We start from the raw sequence: 20,740 nt of genomic DNA on the forward strand, positions 1-20,740 counted from the left end.
TAGACTCAAAAACAGAAAACTAGACTCTAAGGACTCAAAACAAATTAGAATAACTCAAAACAGCACAAAACAAGCAAATTAACTCAAAATATAAAATAAGGTTGATTTTGGATGAATTCTAACTTAACTTTGACTCAAAACACTAAGGGAAACAAATCTAAACAGGTTCTAACTAAGTAAACACGACATATTAAAGGGGGGATTGGTTTTGACGACTTTAAAGTAAAAGCAAACAGATTGCAGAAACAAAGTAAATTGACACGAATTTGGGTGAATTGATGGGTGATAAACTAGCTAAAGGGTCCTTCTCCACACATGACACATATGTATACAAATCAATTTCCAATTATTATTCCAATAAATCTTGAATGACAATGCCCTAAGTTAACCGTGAACAGCACAAATTAACCATCAGATTTCCTTAATTTCATTGAATTGGACTCAGCGACACAATCAAATTATTCTTATCAAGTTCCCTATATGAACAGCATGATAGAGATACAAATCAAAGATCATTAAGTTCTATGGAAATCATAAGCATTGACATGGCATTCGTAACTATGAAAAGCATGATACTCTTGCCAGGAATTTTACTTAACACGATTGTCACTAGTGACCTCCACTACTTGCAAATATAAGTTCATAACGATTAGGTGAAAATCCCTTATATTTTAGCATCAAATTCATGCATGCAAACTAAGTATGCATCGTTAATCAACATACAAGAATAAGTTATCAATCAAGCAATTAAGCAAATTGCATTCATGTTTTACGAAACAATAATTGGATGAAATCAATTCATATCACATATATGTTCATGGCTTTGAATTCTCCTCTAGTCAAAACGAGTTTAGTTCCTCATGTTTGTAATCAAACAAAGATAACTTAAATTAAACATTGAAAACAAACGATAGAATACACCTAAAAACGTTCCAATAATCCAAAACTTGAATGGCAGGCACAGCTCCAAGGGTCTTCTCTCTTTTCTCCTTGCAAGGTTACGGCACAAGGTGTTTGTATATGATGGATGGCTGTTGCGGAATTGTGTGTGAGGGATGGCTAGATGGATGAATGAATGGTTCGGTTTTTTGCGGCAGAAACATATATTTAAAGGGAGAAAAGGCAAGGCATTATTTAATTAATTTTGGGAAAGATTTGCTCTCCAAATCCTCAAGGAAAAATGGTAAATAAATGTCAGAATCCAAGAGAAAAAAGGAAAGAGAGGTACGGCAGATCCTAGAGAGAAAGGGAAAAGGATTTGCAGCAAGGGTTTAAAGGGAAAGGGCATGCCTTGCACGGCAAGGAAAGGGTATTTCTAGAAGGATAGGCACGTCATCCCTTATTGAATAAAATTAAGGCTTCTAGAATCATATATTTAAGTTTCCCCAATATAATTAGGGATCCCCTTGGCAACTGGAACAAAAGTAGTGAAGGATTAGGATTGAATAAGTCAAAAAAGGTAGTTTGGCTCTTATTTCCTTCTTTCTTTGCTGAACTTCATATCTTTTTTTTCTTGAATTAATTCTTCCATTTCTTTAGCATATTCTTAGCCCTTCTAGAACTTCAAATTCATCCATCCACCTTGCTCCAAGCATGTGCTAACCATTCTGAGCCCAAAACTGCTCTAAAATACTCCAAATTGCCTTTTCTTGCCACTTTAGCCAATTGAACCTACAAACATACGAAAATAGGCTAAATCACTATAATAAATAGAAACTAACTCACTAAATACAAGGAAATAAGCTAACAAAGTCGCATAAATATGCTCCTATTAGAATGCTATAGGCGGTTCCGACTCGTAGGTGATTCGCGATCATTCGCACAGTCTTCACGTGATTATAGCACTTGAGCATTTTTATTTACACTGAGTCTTGTCGTACAGATAGGTGGTTCTAACTCGTGTGCAGGCATACTTGTTGAGCCATTGGTTGAGCCGTACAGGTCATATTAGGTGACTCCGACTAGATGGATGAGCTATAGATTCAGCCGTACAGGTCATATGAAGTGACTCCAGCTGACATATCATTTGCATTGATTTATATCACTTGGCTTACATATTTTATGATGAGATATTTGACATGGTATATATGTGGATTTTACTATTCTGAGCATGGTTTTGATATACGTATGTATTCTATTTTCTAGGAAATTATACAAGTTTTACAGCGAGGGGTTATTACCTTTGACAAGTGAAATGGTTTTGAAAAGCTTTGTTTTTTCCCACTCACACTTTCTATTTTGCGCCCCTCCAAGTTTTAGGTTTTAGGTAGGAGTGCTTGTTGTTGGCGTACAAGGAATTGACGGCGATTCTGACAGATTATTACTAATGTAGGACCACCTCTAGTATTGTATAATTAGTACTTGTCTTGTTAGACTGCACTTAGGCTACCTATGCTCTGATTATGGTATGTCACACTTAAATATCGGGATTTGCACTTATATTTGCTTAGTGTAAATTAGCTAGCTTGGTTCTTAGTTACTCGCATTTCTTTTTATCAATATTATTTTCGCACTATGTACATGGCTACGTCACCCTCACGTGACGGCCAGCACGTCTTGATTTTGGTCGGGGTGTGTCAGTTTGGTATCAGAGCCAAGTTGCCAATCCTACATATCTTGTGAATATTCTAATTATTTTTGGTGTCTTCTGTCAGAACTATGCCGCCTTGTAGAGAGCCATGTTCCTCGGCTGAGTCTAGTTTTCCCGATATTGCTCAGTTAGGGGAAGCTATAGCTAATGCAATTCAGTCTTCGCTTCGCCCTCCCCAAAGGACTCCCCTGGAGACTATGTATAATCTGAAGTCGCATCAGTTTATGGGTAATGAAAGACATGAGGGAGCTGAGCTGTGGCTTAATCATCTTGAGAAGATTTTCCGTTTGATGCAGAGACAGGGAAATCTCCATGAGGATAAGTGGGTTGAGATGACTACCTAGTTTTTAGGTCAGGAGCCTGCATCCTGGTAGAGACAGAAGTCTTATCAGTTATCACCAGAAGAAGCTGCTGATTGGGAGGTTTTTAAACAGTTATTTTAGAAAATATTCATTCCTCCAGAGCATACAGATCGTAAGAAGCAAGAATTTACGCACCTGAAACAGGGAAATATGACAGCTAATGAGTACTGCAGGAGGTTTACTAATTTGTCTCGCTATCACCCGGAGATTGCTGTTAATCCAATAGACATGCTCCGTCGTTTTAGGTTGGGTACTCGAAAGATATGGCGTTCTATGGCGACCATGACTCCCTGTGTTACTTACCAGGAGTTTTATGAGATTCTGCTTTGAATTGAAGATTCAAAGAACATGCCCAATGATAACGAAGAGGAAGAAGAAAAAGATGGTAAACAGAAGAAAAATGATAAATATATAGGTCAATCGTCTCAGAGACCTCATAAGACTCAAAGCTTTAAGAGAAGCGATGCCAAATCTAATTCTTTTAGCTGGGGTTTGAGTTCTACTGGGCAGAGAAGAGGTGGTAGATTTTCTGAAGGTCCTCATTTTCAGAGACAGAGGGATTCTGGTAGCACAGGTGCTCCCTTATGCCGCAGATGTAATAATAGGCATTTTGGGGAGTGTAAGCGAGGCAGTAGTAAATGCTATACTTGTGGTCAGATAGGGCATAGGGTAATTCATTGTCCACAGAACCAGTAGAAGCCCCCGCCGTCTTCCTTACCACCACCAGTTCCGATCCAGCAAGTTTCAGGACCTAGTAGTTATACTCAGACGGGGTCATAGGGGCACTTATCATTATTAGAGTGATGTAGCTCCTTATTCTGCAAAGCAGTATCAGTATCTGCATGATCCATATTATCAGGTGGTTACCCTCAGTATCCTAGAAGTTATACGTTGTATCCTCCCTATTCAGTTAGTAGGTCTCAATGTTATCCTCGAGGACAATCCCAGCACGTAGAGGTTGCTTCTAGTAGCGTAGGACCATCGAGGCAGCCTAATCAGCCAGGTCAGGGGTGTAGCGTGTAAGGACGTGGTCATTAGGCTAACAGAGGTCGAGGAGGGCGACAGCATGCTGAAGGGCGTATTCACCACATTACATTGTAGGATGCTCAGACTAATCCTGATTTGATCATGGATGCGTTGAATATTCTTGGTCATTTTGCTAGAGTATTAATTAATTGTGGTGCTACACATTCTGTTATTTCTCTACGTTTGCTCAGACGACACAACCCCATCCTACATCTCTTGGGTATGATTTAGAGTTTTCAATGCCTAAAAGGGAGATATGTTATGTTAGCTATGTATACAAGATGTCCCGTGTTGGTGAAGGATGTTGTTATGCCAGCTAACCTCATCCTGTTAGATATTGTTGATTTTGATGTTATTTTGGGCACATATTGGTTACATTACAATCGTGCCAATATAGATTGTTATGGGAAGACAGTCACGTTTCATCGTCCTAGGTTACCTGAGGTTACATTTGTGGGCGATCGTGGTGGGGTGACGCATGGTGTTATTTCTACCATAAAGGTTAAAAGGTTGTTAACGAAAGGTTGTCAGGGATATTTGGCTCATGTGGTGCTGAATGATAATGTTCCTACCAGTGTGGAGGATGTATGAGTAGTCAGGCATTTTCCTAATGTATTCCTTAATGATTTACCTGGATTGCCACCAGATCGAGACGTGGAGTTCACTATTGATTTACTTCCAGGTACAGATCTTTTATCTTTATCTCCTTATCGAATGGCTCATGCTGAATTGTGGGAAATAAAAATTCAGTTGCAGGAATTAGTTGATAAGGGCTTTATTCAGCCTAGTATTTCACCTTGGGAAGCTCCAGTTTTATTTGTGTGAAAGACAAACGGGACTTTGAGGTTATGTACTGACTATAGGCAATTAAATCAGGTAACAATCAAAAACTGTTATCCGTTGCCGCGTATAAATGATTTATTTGATCAGCTTCAGGGCGCCTGTGTGTTTTCTAAGATTGATTTGAGGTCTGGTTACCATCAATTGAAGATTAAAAGTGAAGATGTTCCTAAGACGGCTTTTAGGACTCGATATGGTCATTATGAGTTTCTTGTGATGCCATTTGGGTTAACTAATGCACCTACAGCTTTTATGGACTTGATGAATCGAGTATTCCAGCCATATCTAGATAGATTTGTCATTGTCTTTATTGACGATATTCTCGTGTACTTTAAGTCTAAAGCAGAGCTTGTTCGACATCTCACTTTAGTGTTGAAGAAATTGAGGGAACATCAATTGTATGCTAAGTTTAGCAAATGCCAATTTTGGTTAAATCAAGTGGCATTTTTGGGACATGTTATATCCGCCAAGGTATTTAGGTGGACCCTCAAAAGGTAGCAACCGTTGAGAATTGGGAGCAGCCACGAACCATCACGAAGATACAGAGTTTCCTTGGTCTAGCAGGTAATCTACGGTTTGTTAAAGATTTTTCAGTTATTGCATTACCACTAACGAGGTTGACAAGAAAAGATGTTAAATTTGAGTGGGACAATAATTGTAGCAGAGTTTCCAGCAATTGAAGTATTGTCTCACTCATGCACCTGTTTTGGCGCTCCTAAATGACAGTGGTAATTTCGAGATCTACAGTGATGCTTCCTTGAATGGTCTAGGTTGTGTGTTGATGCAGCATGATAAGGTGATTGCTTGTGCTTCATGACAGTTGAAGCCTCATGAGATGAATTATCCTACTCATGATCTTGAATTAGCAACCATTATCTTTGCCTTGAAGATTTAGGTGAGAGGATAGCTAGAGGATTCTTTTCCACACATGAAACATATGCATATAAATTGATTTCCATTTATTCTTCCTATAAACCATGAATGACAATGCACTAAATAAATTGTGAACAACATTAATTAACTCTCAGATTTTCCTAAGTTCATTGAATTAGACTCAGCGACGCAACCAAATTATTCTTCTCAAGTTCCCTAACTATGAAAAGCATGATAGAGATACATCTCAAAGATCATTAAGTTCTGTGAAAATCATAAGTATTGACAAGGCATTCGTAACTAAGAAAAGCATGATACTTCTGCCAAGAATTTACTTAACTTAATTATGACTAGTGACTTTTACTACTTGCAAATATAAGTTCATAACGATTAGGTGAAATTCCCTTATATTCTAGCATCAAATCCCTGCATGCAAACTAAGTATGCATCCTTAATAAACATACGAGAATAAGTTTTCTATAGAGCAAATAAGTAAATTGCATTCATATCTTATGAAACAATAACTGGATTAATAAATTTATATAAAACATATGATCATGGCTTCAAATTCACCTCTAGCTAAAAAGAAACTTAGTTACGCATGTTCATCATAACTAAAAAAAAACAATCTAAAATAAACATTAAAACTAAACAAGATAGAAAGAACTTTGAAAACTCCAATGGTTGAATGGCAGGTTGCAGCACAATCCGCCCTTGATATTTGCCACACAACTTGTTTATATAGGGCAAAAGGCACGGCTGAATCCAAGGAGAAAAATGATTAGGGTGTTTGAATGGATTATGACTCCTAGAATCAGATGGGAAGTATTTAGAATAGGATAAAGACTCATTTTGCAGCTGGAAATAAGATGAGATAATGTTGGATAAAATGGGATAATGTTGGACAAGGTTATATAAGATAAGATAGGATAAGATGAGATAAGTTTGGATAAAGTTGAATAAGATTGTGTATCTCCTTGTCTTCCAAGCTTCAACTTTGATTCCTCCAGATCTTAGCACATGTTTAGCACATGTTAAACACCAAAAAACGTCCAGCCCATATGCTCTCCACGCATGCTATCCAATCCAAGTCCAAAACTGCTCCAAATTGCTCCATTTTGCCATTTATTGTCATCTTTACCAATTGGACCTACAATAATACGAAAATAACATAAATTACCAAAATAAATAGAAATTAATGAAGTAAATGCGATGAAATAAGATAACAAAGTCGCATAAATATGCTCCTATCAAAGCCCAATGAACTTTTGTAACCATCCACACCACAAACCACTCAGCTGGCCATGTTATGTGGTTTGGGCTCATTTAAGCATGATGTATGCATGGCGTGACTCGTATCATAATATTAAAGTATTAATATTATAATATGGCTTGCATGATAAATTTGTGTGATTTGCATGGGCTTGACATTCAATAAGCTATTATTTTATTGTCGTGGCATGAACGTAAATTTGCATGATCTTCATTTCGTACTTTACGTATGGGTTTAAGCTTGGCTTGTGACGCTTCCACAACGATTGGCTTGTAGGTGACTATTTTGGGCTCCAACAAATACAATCCACAACATATGTGTGCACACCCCGAAGTCCATGCAAGGTTGAGTCATGAGATATGAGCCATCATCTGCATCAGGTGCCCCATGACAACCTCTAGATGGAGAAATATCGCCCTCGAGGTAAAGCATGCTTTGATGGTAGAGATCTCAGTAACTATGTTTTTTCTAATTTAGTATTTTAAAATTTTATTTTAATTATTCAGATAATTACTTATTTAATTGATGTATTTTTATAACTAAACCCCCCCCCCCCTTTTTTTTTTTTTTTGTCTATTTCAGGGCAACTTTGAGATCAACCTAGAAGTGTCGAGTATATCTGAATACATAACTCTGTTGAGGAGTGATCGGTTCAGGGAGTGTAAGTACAAGATGCACAGCCACTACAATACTTTAGAAACTCATGAGGAAGCTATGTCCCATCCGCCCTATGGTGTATAGGATCGACAAGTGACAATGGCTCTGAGGCTATTTTATAAGCAAATTACAAAACGAAATCTCCACCAGGTAAAATACAATTTATAATTTTGTTTTGTAATTTAAACTTTGCCCGAGGAAAATGTTTGGTCGCATATGTGCCTTTCTTCGGGCCTAATTGGTCAACACAGTTTCGTGTGATAAAATGGTCATTGGTAATTTTGTCGGGTAAAACAACGTAGCTCAATGAATTTTGAATTTCGTCAAATAAACCTTCAGGCAACGATTTTTGTGAGACAAACTTTGTTCGATGGGATTTCATCACCTAAAATTAAAAGGCGACGAAACCGTGTTTTACACGACAAAATTTTTTCGTCTGGTATGGTATTTTTTCTTTTTTTTTTTTAGTGGTTGAATGGGATAGACGTGGCATACCTTGTAAATTGTGGTAAATGCGGGTTTGATTTTGTTATTATCAGGTGGCAAACTGGTGAATTTTTCCTTCAATTAAAATACTAAAACTAATAAAAGTTCAGTCTAGTTGTATTCCTCTTCATTTGTAAATAAGAGGTCTTATGTTTGATTCTTGCTAAAGACGAATTTGAACCACATTATTGTTAACCTATTATAAAACTAAGCTCACTCGTTTCCAAAAGTCTCCCATCAAACAAGTAATTTGAGACAACAGTCCATAAAATAGCAGCTTGAGCCTCAGACTTAGGGGCGCTCTTCATCAATAAAATAGCAACATGATCACTTATCCAAAATCAACTTGTGATACCAAAAAATAAAAAAAAATCAATTCCATTACAATTTATTTTATAGAGAACTATCTAGGACTGCTATTAAGAGTAAAAAGATATGTATTAATTTCAAACTTAACGGTTGGGTCTATAAAGGTATATTAATTTCACAAAAATAAAAAAGGAATGCTAGCTTGTAGATACCTTCGCCATTTACATTCCTCTACTTGCCTTTCCGATTCAGTGGATGTCATGTGTACCAAATCATTAGATTATCCACCAAAATTTGACAAATCTAATTATTTTTAATACAAGTTTCATTTTTCTAGACTCTTCTTTTTATTTATTTAATTTTTTTTTAGTTTTGGGAGTATCAACATATTATTCTAAAAAATAAGGGAGAACCCAAAAAACTAAATTTGTATAAAAAAAATAATAATATTAATAATTAAAAGAATTAGATTTGTCAAGTTTTGGTAGATAATCTAATGATTTGGTTCACGTAGAGGATTTAACTAGGGGCATAAATGAAAAGAGAAGAAAGATGTTTTAAACAATTAATACATAGATTTAGGTATAAGATAAATCCACATGTCAATCCACTGAGTGTGAAAGACAAGTAGAGAAAGATAAATAGAAAAGATCGCTAGCATTTCTCATAAAAGAATTATGATTATAAAAAGAATATTGAAAGTGTGAAAGAAGAAATATTGAATTTGAATAAAATTTCTCTACTAATACTTTCCCAAACAAGGCTATTTACTAGGCTACATGATCGTTTAAGATTTTAGTACGATTTCTTACCTTTTTCTTTGTGATTATGTTTTCCTTCATAAATTAGGTTTTCCTATTGAATTAGGGTTTGTGTTTAGTATATAAACGGTTGTTTGAGTTATTTTTCTCTAACTCATACTCTTTTCTTCTTCATATACAAGCTCAAGTAGTCTAGAGATAGAAAAGAAAGAAGGGTGAAAAAATCATGTGTAGCAACCTTGTAAGCAGGGTGTTGATATTGGCATGGCTGTCGGCGATTACCACAGCACAAACCGTTGCTTCCCAAAACAACTACAAGGATGCTTTGTCGAAGTGCCTTTTATTTTTTGAAGGGCAAAGGTCAGGAAAGTTACCACCTTCGCAACGACTAACTTGGAGAAAAGATTCTGCCCTAAAAGATGGCTCTGATACTGGCGTAAGTTTCTCTTTCAAGATAGACACACGATTATATATAGGCAGCCATATATAACTCGTCGTGTGGAAATTGGTTTTTTTTTTTTTTTTTTTTTTTTTTTTTTTTTTTTTTTGGGTCAGTACTATGAAAAAAATTACTGTTCCTCATCAACTGGATACAAATTGACCATTTAGCACAAGGTATAGTCAACATTGATCTTGCGGAACCGGCGTGAAAACTAACCTTTATTCTACGGCCTAAACCGAGATGGTGTGATAACAACTACTTGTGAAGTACCATGGTATTGGGGGCATGGCGATCAACAGACATCACATGCCATATATCCTTTTGATAATTTTTACCCATACGTACAAGACTTGTATTAACTTAAAATTTCCAGGGGAGAAAAAAAAAATTAAATCTATGTTTAATTTGAATGATCCATAAAAATATGTAGGCCTCCATATATATATATCCATGCATATATGTTGTAATATTATCTAGTACGTATGTTAAACATGCCCTTGTTCCATCCTCAGAGGGATCTTGTAGGAGGGTACTATGATGCAGGTGACAATGTGAAGTTCAACTTTCCGATGGCGTTCACTACAACGATGTTGTCATGGAGCGTTCTAGAGTTCGGAAATTCGATGGGTGCAGATCATGAACATGCTTTGGAAGCTATAAGATGGGGGACTGACTATTTTCTTAAAGCTACTAGTGTTCCTGATTCTGTCGTTGGTGCAGTTGGTGACCCCAATGGCGATCACACTTGTTGGCAAAGGCCAGAAGACATGGACACTCCTAGAACCTCTTATGTAGTAACAAAAGAAAAGCCAGGTTCTGAGGTATCGGCCGAGATTGCAGCTGCGCTTGCAGCGTCTTCCATGGTTTTTAAAGATTCAGACAAAGACTACTCTGCTTCGCTTCTTAAACGATCCATCGAGGTATGTATAATTATTAGAAAATCAAATCGTCATCCAAAGTTTATTTTATTTTATTAAATCCTGGTATTAGATTAGATTTACTTTTGGTCCTTTGCTGTAAATATATATACTACTTATAACTGTGAGATATGTAAGTAACTCATGTTGTAAACACGCATCATTTTTCTTCTCTTACACATCGAAGTTTAATCATATCTATTGTTTTGGTTTGATTTACAATTCGGTAGCTAGAAATAAATTTGGGTGTTTGAAAATCAACTCTTTTTAAATTTGGGTGAAAATAGATTTTTTTTTCCTTTTCAAATTCTTTTTTAGTGGCTTTACTTTAATTTGTTTTACCATCATGTAATAGATTATCCTCATTTAGTATTTTATATAGATACATTTTTATATGCATTATGAATATTATAGTTTACCTCAATGTATATTCTTAGTAATGTATCATAAACAAGAGACCAATTAAAATCAAAATCCAATTTAACACCATATCAGTTGCAAAGACAAAGCCATTTATCCAAGCATGAAAATCGACCTGCACGCGCACGCGCACACACAAATAGCAGTTAAGTAAAATTTCTCTTATGTTTCTATTTTTTATATTTATCGAAACTTTTGATCTAAATAAATTTTTCTGTATGTGGATATTAGGTTTTTGAATTCGCAGATAAGTACAGGGGATCTTACGGTGACAGTATTGGTAGCGGAGTGTGTCCTTTTTACTGTGATTTCAGCGGCTACATGGTATAATTAATTATCGGTGTCACTTAAATTGTTTATTTTCCAAATTTCAAAATTTTAAGCTTCTAAATTTTAATTACTTGTCAAAATTTTGATTTTGTTTTTCGTAAAAACCCCCCAAATAAATTAAAACTAATTAACTGTTTCATGCAGGATGAATTGGTTTGGGGAGCTGCGTGGTTATACAAGGCAACCAATACACCAGATTATTGGAACTATGTCAGAAACAACATAGTTGGTGATGTCACTGAATTTGGATGGGATTCAAAACATGCTGGCATCAACGTACTCGTTTCTCAGGTCAAATTATTAGATCAATTTCTTGTTCTTTAATAATAGATAAATAACCTTAATAATTATATAATGAATGATCCCAATAAGCTGTAATTGTTGCAGTGGGCAATGACTGATCCCAATAATTCTAATCCCTTTATTACCAAGGCAGACCAACTTGTATGCTCCATTTTGCCTGAATCACCTGCTCAAAAATCAGTCACATATTCACCAGGTAAATTTCCCAGAAAAGACCAGTAAAAGTGGATTTTATGCGTGTGTGTGTGTATACAAGGTTCTAAAAAATGTTAGGCGCAGTCGGGCGGAGGAGGGTAGGGGCTTAGCGCCTAGGCGGATTTATGTAAATTTATTATATATTTTGTAAATAAATGTCTATTTACACTTAAAAAAAAAAACTATACTTGTATGAATAATAGAAGAATGATAAAATATAAAATAGAAGTAGAAGAATACACAAAATACATCCATCCAACAAGTTCAATATTTAAAAAACAGTAAGCATATATAGGTAATGTAACACGTTTTTTTTTTTAAAGGAAGAGATATATATAGGTAATGTAAAGAATTTTAAGTACGTAATTTGAAGGGAAAAAAAAAGAAGTAGATAATAATATATATTAATAATGGAGTTGGTAACGTTTTTAAATATAATTCATAAGTCTAGTGCTTTCCTTTTGATGCCTTGGAAATCGATCTGACAGAGGGTAGGGACTTTCGACACATTTATAAATATATATATATATATATATATATGTGTGTGTGTGTGTGCGCGCGCGAGCGCGCGTGTGTGTGTGTGAATATATCATGTTATTTTGCCAAATTATTGTGACCCAGTATACATTGCTTGTGTGGAAGTGATTAGTATTCATTATATGTTAATCTAATGTTTTTCCCCCTTTTATTTTCATGTATTAGGTGGGCTCTTGTTCAAACCTGGAGGAAGTAACCTCCAACATACAACGTCCCTATCATTTCTTCTTTCAGTTTATGCTGGCTACATGAAAGCTAACAACAAAGTTGTTGACTGTGGCAACAATGTTGTTGTCACTCCAGCTAAATTGGTGGATTTCACCAAAGGCCAGGTATGTGTGTGTGTGTGCGCGCGCGCGCATGGCCTTGTTTGGCACACCTTATAAAGCACCGGATAGTACTAATAATACGGAGTACAATGTTTGGTGTTCGTTTGGATTAAATAGTCACCGGATTAAATAATCCGGGCCCACCTTTTTTATACTGTCTTTATGCGCTTGCTTATACCGTCCAAAACCACGGTACAATTTAGTCAGGTTAAAATCTCTCGCTATCTCCTTCCTCTCCATATGCACTCCTGCTCTCTCGTCTGAATCCTAGGTTCATCTTCTCAAATTCTTCTTTGTTTGAATCCCAATTTGTCTTTTCATTTTTCTTCTTCTTCCCAGGTTCTGCCCCTCCCTCTGTTCTTCATCGTTGGCCAAATCACCATTGACCCAAAATAGCAGCACTAATTCACCAATCCTGGGGTTGTATTTTTTGCAATTCTATATGTTACAAGGTACCCCATCTGAATCTGCAGCAAAGAAGAGATTAAAAAAAACATAAATAAATATCACCAATCGTGCGCCGAACCGTTGGCCTTCCCTCTGTTCTTGTTTTTCCGACGAACAGGAATCAATGGCAATGATTCTTCTATAGTTTGTGGATTTTGGTTTGGTTAATATGTTTCTAGGCTTCTTCTACAACTGGGTCGTGCAAAGAAACATGGTGTATTTGCAGAGAGGTTCTTGACTGAAATTGCAATGAAGGAAAACTGAGTCTGGGTGTTAATTGCAGAGTGTTAGAGTTGGAAATCAGTCGAGTAAGAAGAAGAAGGGAGGGAAAGGGAGGGAGTTTGGGGTGGTGCGGTGGAGAGATCTAGGGAACAAAAAAGATGATTTCAGTTTTTTTTTATTTTTTTTATTTTAAGTTTGATTGTTCCTATTCAGCATAATACCAAACACAATATAAATAATACAGTCATTAGTCTGATACTGTATCAAATGCCCGATTAATTTAGTCTGTACTATTTGGTAGCTATTTATCCTATCCGAACAAAATAGTCAGTACAATCCGAGTTGCCAAACGAGGCCTATATATGTTAAACACAGTAATTATTAACATAGTTTAGCTTATGAAAGATTCACTCCCAGGTAACTGCAGTCATGGTTTAACAGCCATAGAAAAAATAGTTTATATGCACAAACATTAAACTGTGATTCATTTATAGGGAGGAATAACTGAGTATGTTTCTTGAACTATTATTAATTGGTGACTGAAATTTGATTTGCAATATGCAGGTTGATTATATACTAGGAAAAAACCCTCTAGGGATGTCATACATGGTTGGATTTGGGCAAAAGTTTCCTCAGAAAATACATCACCGTGGGTCTGTGATACCTTCGATTGACCAACACCCGCAACACATCGAGTGCCATGGAGGAGACGAGTATTTCAAGAGCAACAGTCCTAACCCTAACTTGCTAACAGGTGCTATTGTGGGAGGACCTGCTGAAAACGATACATTCGAAGATTCTCGATCTAATGTTGCACAATCGGAGCCAACCACATATATCAACGCACCTTTTGTGGGTGTATTGGCTGCCTTACTTTAAGCCAATATTATTTTTCCTAATTCCATGACTATTTTGGAGGTTAGGAGTGATTGTTGCCCTCCCAACTTCACTGTTAAACCAAAGAACATGAATTACAGAAATAGTTCTTTATATTTTGTCAAAGATTAATGCAAAAGTTAACAAATATCTTTTGATAGAGAAAGTTAACAAATAAGATTAATCCAAACGAGTAAGTTATTCTAGTTTAATTTGAATTCTTTTTCTATAATATTGAAAATCATTTATGAGTGGTGTACTAATCATTATTGAAATTGGAGAGAAATTTGATTGAGGAGGAATTGAATAGGAGAAGAATTAGAATTCATATCCTATTGAAACTTTTTTTTTTTCTTTTTTTTGTCAAAGAGTAGATACTATTAAATTCTAATTGGAATGTTTACATCAGATGGCAGAACATTAAACAACCATTCTAGCTCATAAAAATCCCATACATGGACACCCCCACGAGAAATGAACAGAAACTCAATTGACCGTAATTGTTTCTTTAACTATTGAATGTCCCACAAAAGATCTTCAATGATGGCCTCATTTTGTAAGACACCATTCAATATATCCACCAAGTTTTTCGAATCAGATTCCATTTGCACCACCTCATAACCCTTCTCTACACAAGCCAACCGCGCCTCTCTCATTGCTTCCGCCTCTACCATTAAACTAGACTGGCACAATACATTACCCACCCCTCCTGCAGTTTTAAGAATCCCTTACTACCCACCCAAAACCCCTCCTCCTAGTTCGAGAGCACCATGCACCATCACAATGGACTTTAATTTTCCCAAACGGTGGTTTAGACCACCTACTCCCACCCTCCCCTTCTCCCTGCCCCTGTCGACATGCCTTTTGTCATCCCTCCCCCGCAGCCAGTTCAATCTCACTCCAATGTTGGCTCAAAAGTTCCACCGCCTCCCTCAGGTCCACTGCAATCTTATCAAAAACCAACCTATTTCGACACTTCCAAATTTGCCAAAGACCACATACAATCCACCTTAACAATCTTCCCTGCTCCATAGAATCACTATATTTTTGACAAATCCATTTCCAACAATCCAAAAAATATCCTCCCCCCCCCCCCTCCACGCTAGCAACATACAACTAAATGGGTGATCCAAACCAAAACACTCGAGCAAATGGGCATTGAAAAAATAAATGTACTTGGGTTTCTAAAGCATCTTCACAATGTGGACCCTTTGTCTCCAACTGAACATCACGGCGTTGTAAATTTGTATGCACCGCAAGAATATTTTTACATCCTATTGAAGTTTTTTATAGAATAGTCAGTTGTGCTTCCTTTTTTTTTCTTTCTTTTTTTCTTTTTTTACGTGGAGGAGGGCAGATTACAAAAGTGCACAATTTTGCTTCCTTCTAATACTACTTCTGATATGCTTAAATACTAATCAATTGTAAAATAAACAAGTTGGTTGTTTGATAGCATGAAAAGCAGTGTAAAATCATTTGGTAAATTGTAATGTAAAAGTGTTGTAGTTGTGTATCCTGAAAAAATTGGCATATTAGTGGGTGGTGGAGATGCTGTTAGTTATGGTGGCAACGACATGGTATGGTGTGCTGTCAATAGTAGGGTACGGTGGTTGGTATGTAGAGGTAGCAATGGTGATAGCAGGGTTGATGTCGTTGGTGGCTATTGCAACAATGGTGGTAGTTATTAAAATGGTGGGGAAAGGTTTGTGGTTGAAGTGACAGTGGTGGTAGTAGTGGTGGTAATTATGGCATGGGTAACATGGGATATGGTAGTGGTGCCAATAGGGGGTGTGGTGGTTGGAGGTGTAGAAGTAGCACTGGTGGTAAGAGAAAGGGTGACGGTTGTGGTGGTGGTGGCAGTAGTGATGATGGCAATGGCGGCAACAATGATGGTAGTGTTGTAATGTCATGCCCCTATCCCGATATATGTGGAGGATCGACGCGCAACAATAGATTGTAGGCACTATTCTAAAAATACCCACCTAACGCTAGCTAGGCCTTGACTAAGCATTATGTGGCTGGCTACTGCCTCGATTAATCTCTAGGCATTTGAAAATTAAGAAAGGGTGTCTAGACCTGCTTAAGTGTCCGCCTAGCCCACCTAGGCGAACTGCCCAGACCTCCATAGCCACCCGCCTAGGTCGCGACTATCATTTAGACAAAAAAATTGATAACTTCCATTTTGCATGTTATTGAGACTTGTTGAGTACTTGGATGAACACTCATTATATGTTTATTCCCCATATTTTCTAATAATTTATAACTATATGTTATTTTATTTTGCAATTTATGTATCCCAATACAACTACGTATTTTTTTAAGTATAAATAAAAACTTATTTATATATAATAAATCTACGTAAATTGGCCTAGTCTGCCTAGGCCCCCGTCTAGTTGCCTCAGTGCTAGGCCCCAACCCACCACCCCACTAGCGCCTAACACCTAGCATCTTTTAGAACCTTGACTGTAGGAAGTGCAAGGAAATACAAACTGAAATATTGAACTAAAATTCACAATATTTACAAGTGGTGCGGTATCTATCATAGATATACAACTGTACAAAAAAGCTAATGCCCATAGCCTCCCAAAAGAAAGTCCAAAAGAAAATACAAGGAAGAAATAATGGTAACCTAACCACTCCAACTCTCTAACCTCTGAATGCTACCCCAAAAGCTTCTCTTATCTACTAAGCTCTGTCACTTGCACAACCACCCTTATAACATGGGAATGGTGCACCAGGCAAATCAACAACTCGGATAAGCTACGAAGCTTGTGTGAGTGACAATAATGACAAACATAAAACCAACCCATCGATCACAATGTATAAACATCAAATATAAATTCATTCTTTATAAAATCATAATCAAACCGCTAAAAATCCTAAAAGAGTCACCCAGACATCCATCGGTCTTTCCAATCAAACCACGAAGGTTATCAAAATCTATGTTTCATAAATGCACTGAAAATTAGGGATAGAGGGACACGGTTCGGCCGAAGCTTACATCTCATAAGATTCCACAATCAAGACCAATTTCAAGGAATCAACAAACCAACGAAGACAAGGGATAGAATTCTAACCACTCAACGAAATCCAACAAGGTTTTGGGCATCATCGGAACCAAATGCAAAAAGGGATTCCACACAACTCAACGGAATCCGAACAGGATACGATTCCGAACCACTCAACAGAATCCGGAGTATGAAGGATTCCGAACCAATCAACGAAATCCAAACAAAGCAAGTGGATGGATTTCGGACCACTCAACGGAATCCTAGCAGAATTCAGTTCTGGACCACTCAACGAAGCCGAGCAGAATCCAGGAAATATAGTTTACAATGACTCAACGAAACAAGACATGAAAGAAGTTCGAAGCAACAACTCCGCATGACATTGGATTAACAGTCCTCTACTAGTCCTCACATTTCTCAAACATTTCAAATATGCGAATCAAATCATATGTCACAAATAGATCGAATATGCAAGTAAAAACACAATTTCATAAAAGTAGATTGATGGCTAAATATAAAAGCAATATTTAGTACAAAACACATTTATAAAATCATCCCATATCCACAAAGTATACCAGCATAGGGATTTTCGGGGTAATCACTGATACCACATATATTAAAGTCACTCACCTGTAGTCCGCACTATGACTCCCTAGCACAAAGATCGATGCGTCGTCGTACGATCGTCGCCCAAAACAAATCACAAGTTTCGTCTCATAACTTTAACGATAAAATATGTAACTATACGTTGTACCTTTCCTCTAGGACAATCTAGATGGATTCGGAACGCGTTGACCAAAAATCAACCGCTGGTCAAGGGTCAGCGGTAGGATCAACAACCCTATGTAACTTGATGCTGAAGATCTGTTCATTGGACTTCAAATCCATAATCTCCTAAAGTCCTCATTATGCTCCTAGAACAACATATTAAAATTTCGTTACGATCCGACGATCGAATCTTCACTAATCGCAAAATTAAGTGGCGGTCCACCATAAAACTAGGTTAAAACGGTGAAAATTTCAATGAACTGATGCCAAAAAAGGATTAAGGCATTAACATTAGCTAAGAATGACATTTTAAGTTTTCAGCCCCGGGCCACCGTCGGAATTCCACGTGCTGGCCTAAGTTCGGCAGAATATTCTATTAAAAGTAATGGAATATTCAAGGATATATATCTTAATGCCGTTAGGGAATATTTCAGAGGCTAACAGAATATTCCCTCACCTCCTTCCTCTTTCCGGTCGCCATCATTGGCCATTGTCCAAACTCACCAGAAACTGGAAAATTAGCTAGTTTGTGCAAAAAATTTAAATTACTGTTTGGAGGCCAAAGTCTAGCTTGAAATTGTCTAAAAGAATTTTCACCAGGACCTAAGCTAGTTTTCTGATCAGCCCACCTACCACCTTTCATAGAGGCAACATCCTGACCCAATGAGGACTTTATGGTGGACTAAAGGGTTAGGACTGACACCTACCACCTTTCAAGAGCCTCCTTCCCAAGGATTGACACAATTATCCCAACCCTTTGGTGGAATAATACCGTCCGCCATATGGAGGAACAAAATCTGAATATTTTGCCATCTTATTGTTTACCCTATGTTGCCTTTCCTTTCCTCCGCATCATGAGTAAAGTATTCACGATCCACCTCCTTAACGAGTGCAGGATCAATATTGAGGATCCAATCCATTGTTTCAGTATAAATATTTGGATCAGGCAGTGAGGCGCGATTGGCAGCTCATGCATTCTCTGGAAATCTAATGAAAATTGTTGTTTCTGATATTTTACATGGTGAAAGGAAGAGATTACCTAATTTACAAGTATTAGAATTCGACCTAATTTACAAGTATTAGAATTCGACGTAGGCCAGAATAACAAAAGAAGCGTTCATTCATTCTGAACAATTATAATCAACATTGATAAACATGGTTCGAATCAATAAGCACACCAAACTAACAAATTAAATACATTCAGTCATTTAAGAAATTCACTTTGATGACCCGATTACAAAAGACCAAAAAAAGAAACACATACGTGGAGTCCCACATATGAAAGTACCAAAATGCAAGTCTATTTTATGTAATGACTAATCCAAAACAAAATAAGAGCACGATCATGTCTTTTTCTGCGACGAATTCTGATTTTTGTTGACAAAGGTCTTACCAGGAGATTTCCATGGTGCAAAAGTTTGTTTAGAAGTGGTTGGTGGATTCATGAGGAGGCCATCCAGTCGTAGGATTCGAGCTTCCAATTCTACTTGGAGGAATCTCCACTCTAGGAATTGTGGTAAATGTGGCACCCCTTGCCCCTCCAGTAATGGTTAGAGGATGAGAAGACAATCCAGTCAAAGGATTTGAACTTCAAGTCCACCTTGAGGCATCTCCACTCTAGGAATTGTGGTAAATGTGGCACCCCTTAAATCACATAACATAAAGGGAAATTTTATTTGAACCCATGTAACCTCTTTCTACATCCAACTTAAATTTAAATTGTTAAGTATCTATTTTACCCTATTTCATAATTACTATTAAGTAAAAAATGAAATTAATAATAAAACTCAAATTTATCAATAAACCCATTAAACCCTACTATCACTTCTTGTTTATCCTACGTTCATTCTGGCTAAAACCCTAATAGGTCTTGTAGAGAAAAACAAGTTTTTTTTATTGACGGATGGTGATTTTGAAGTTTTGAATTCTTCCAAATAAGATATGACTCGATTTATGAATATTTTGTTCGTTTGATTTTTTTTTTTTATTATTTTTTTATTTTTTAAAGTTTAGTAAATGAGTATTTGGGTTTCAATTTTTTTCATCAATCCCAAATGATTTGTTAAACTTACTGCAATTGGAAAATTCTAAGGAAAAGCTTCTTACCAATGTTCGTAGATTAAAAACATCCTTGCTTGTTGATAAATATAAGGGGATAAATTGTTTGATTTGTTGCTTATGCACATCAATAAAAAGAGAAAAGGCAAATGTCTGGATTTAGTAGCAAAAAAAAAAAAAAAAAAAAAAAAAAGTAGCCATGGTGGGGGGGTGGGGCGAGGACGCCTCTTTTAAAAAAAATTTCAATTACATGTTATTTTATAAAAAGAATGGATGTAAAAACATTTTGAATTGGATTTGAAATGATAGTTTAGATAATAAATTGGTTTAAAGAGAGATTAATTCTTTAATCAAAATATGGGTGAAGAGAGTAAGGGCTGGTTTGGTATTGCTGTGCTTTGAAAAAAAGCTGCTTCTGCTGTGCTGTGAGAATAAGCAGCTGTGAAATAAAGCAGCAGAGTGTTTGGTAAACTTTTTTGTAAAAGTGCTTTTGAAAAAAAAAAAAAAAAAGCAGTATTAGAGTGTTTGGTAAACTTTTATGTAAAACAGATGTGAAAAAAAGCCGGTTTTCCAAAGTTGGATTTTGCAGCTTCTTGTTTTTTGCTTTTTTTCATCCAAAACTGTGAAAAAAAAGCTGAAGCTGAGTGTTTACCAAACACAAAAACAGCTCCCAGCTTTTTTTGATAGCAGCTTTTTTCAGAATCACCTCAG

General features: G+C 36.6%; 1 protein-coding gene across 1 annotated transcript; it reads left to right on the top strand.

Annotated features, from left to right (window-relative positions):
• Window positions 1-10,101: 10,101 nt before the first annotated feature.
• On the top strand, window positions 10,102-14,198 carry LOC148698011 (endoglucanase 6-like). The gene is made up of 6 exons (XM_088690248.1): window positions 10,102-10,539; window positions 11,188-11,280; window positions 11,431-11,577; window positions 11,674-11,785; window positions 12,487-12,653; window positions 13,884-14,198. Exons 1-6 carry the CDS (start codon window positions 10,102-10,104, stop codon window positions 14,196-14,198), a joined length of 1,272 nt encoding a protein of 423 aa, XP_088546374.1.
• The last annotated feature ends 6,542 nt before the right edge of the window (window positions 14,199-20,740 follow it).

This window comes from Pyrus communis, chromosome 3 (assembly GCF_041283825.1).
Source record: "Pyrus communis isolate YQ-2024b chromosome 3, ASM4128382v1, whole genome shotgun sequence".
NCBI lineage: Eukaryota > Viridiplantae > Streptophyta > Magnoliopsida > Rosales > Rosaceae > Pyrus > Pyrus communis.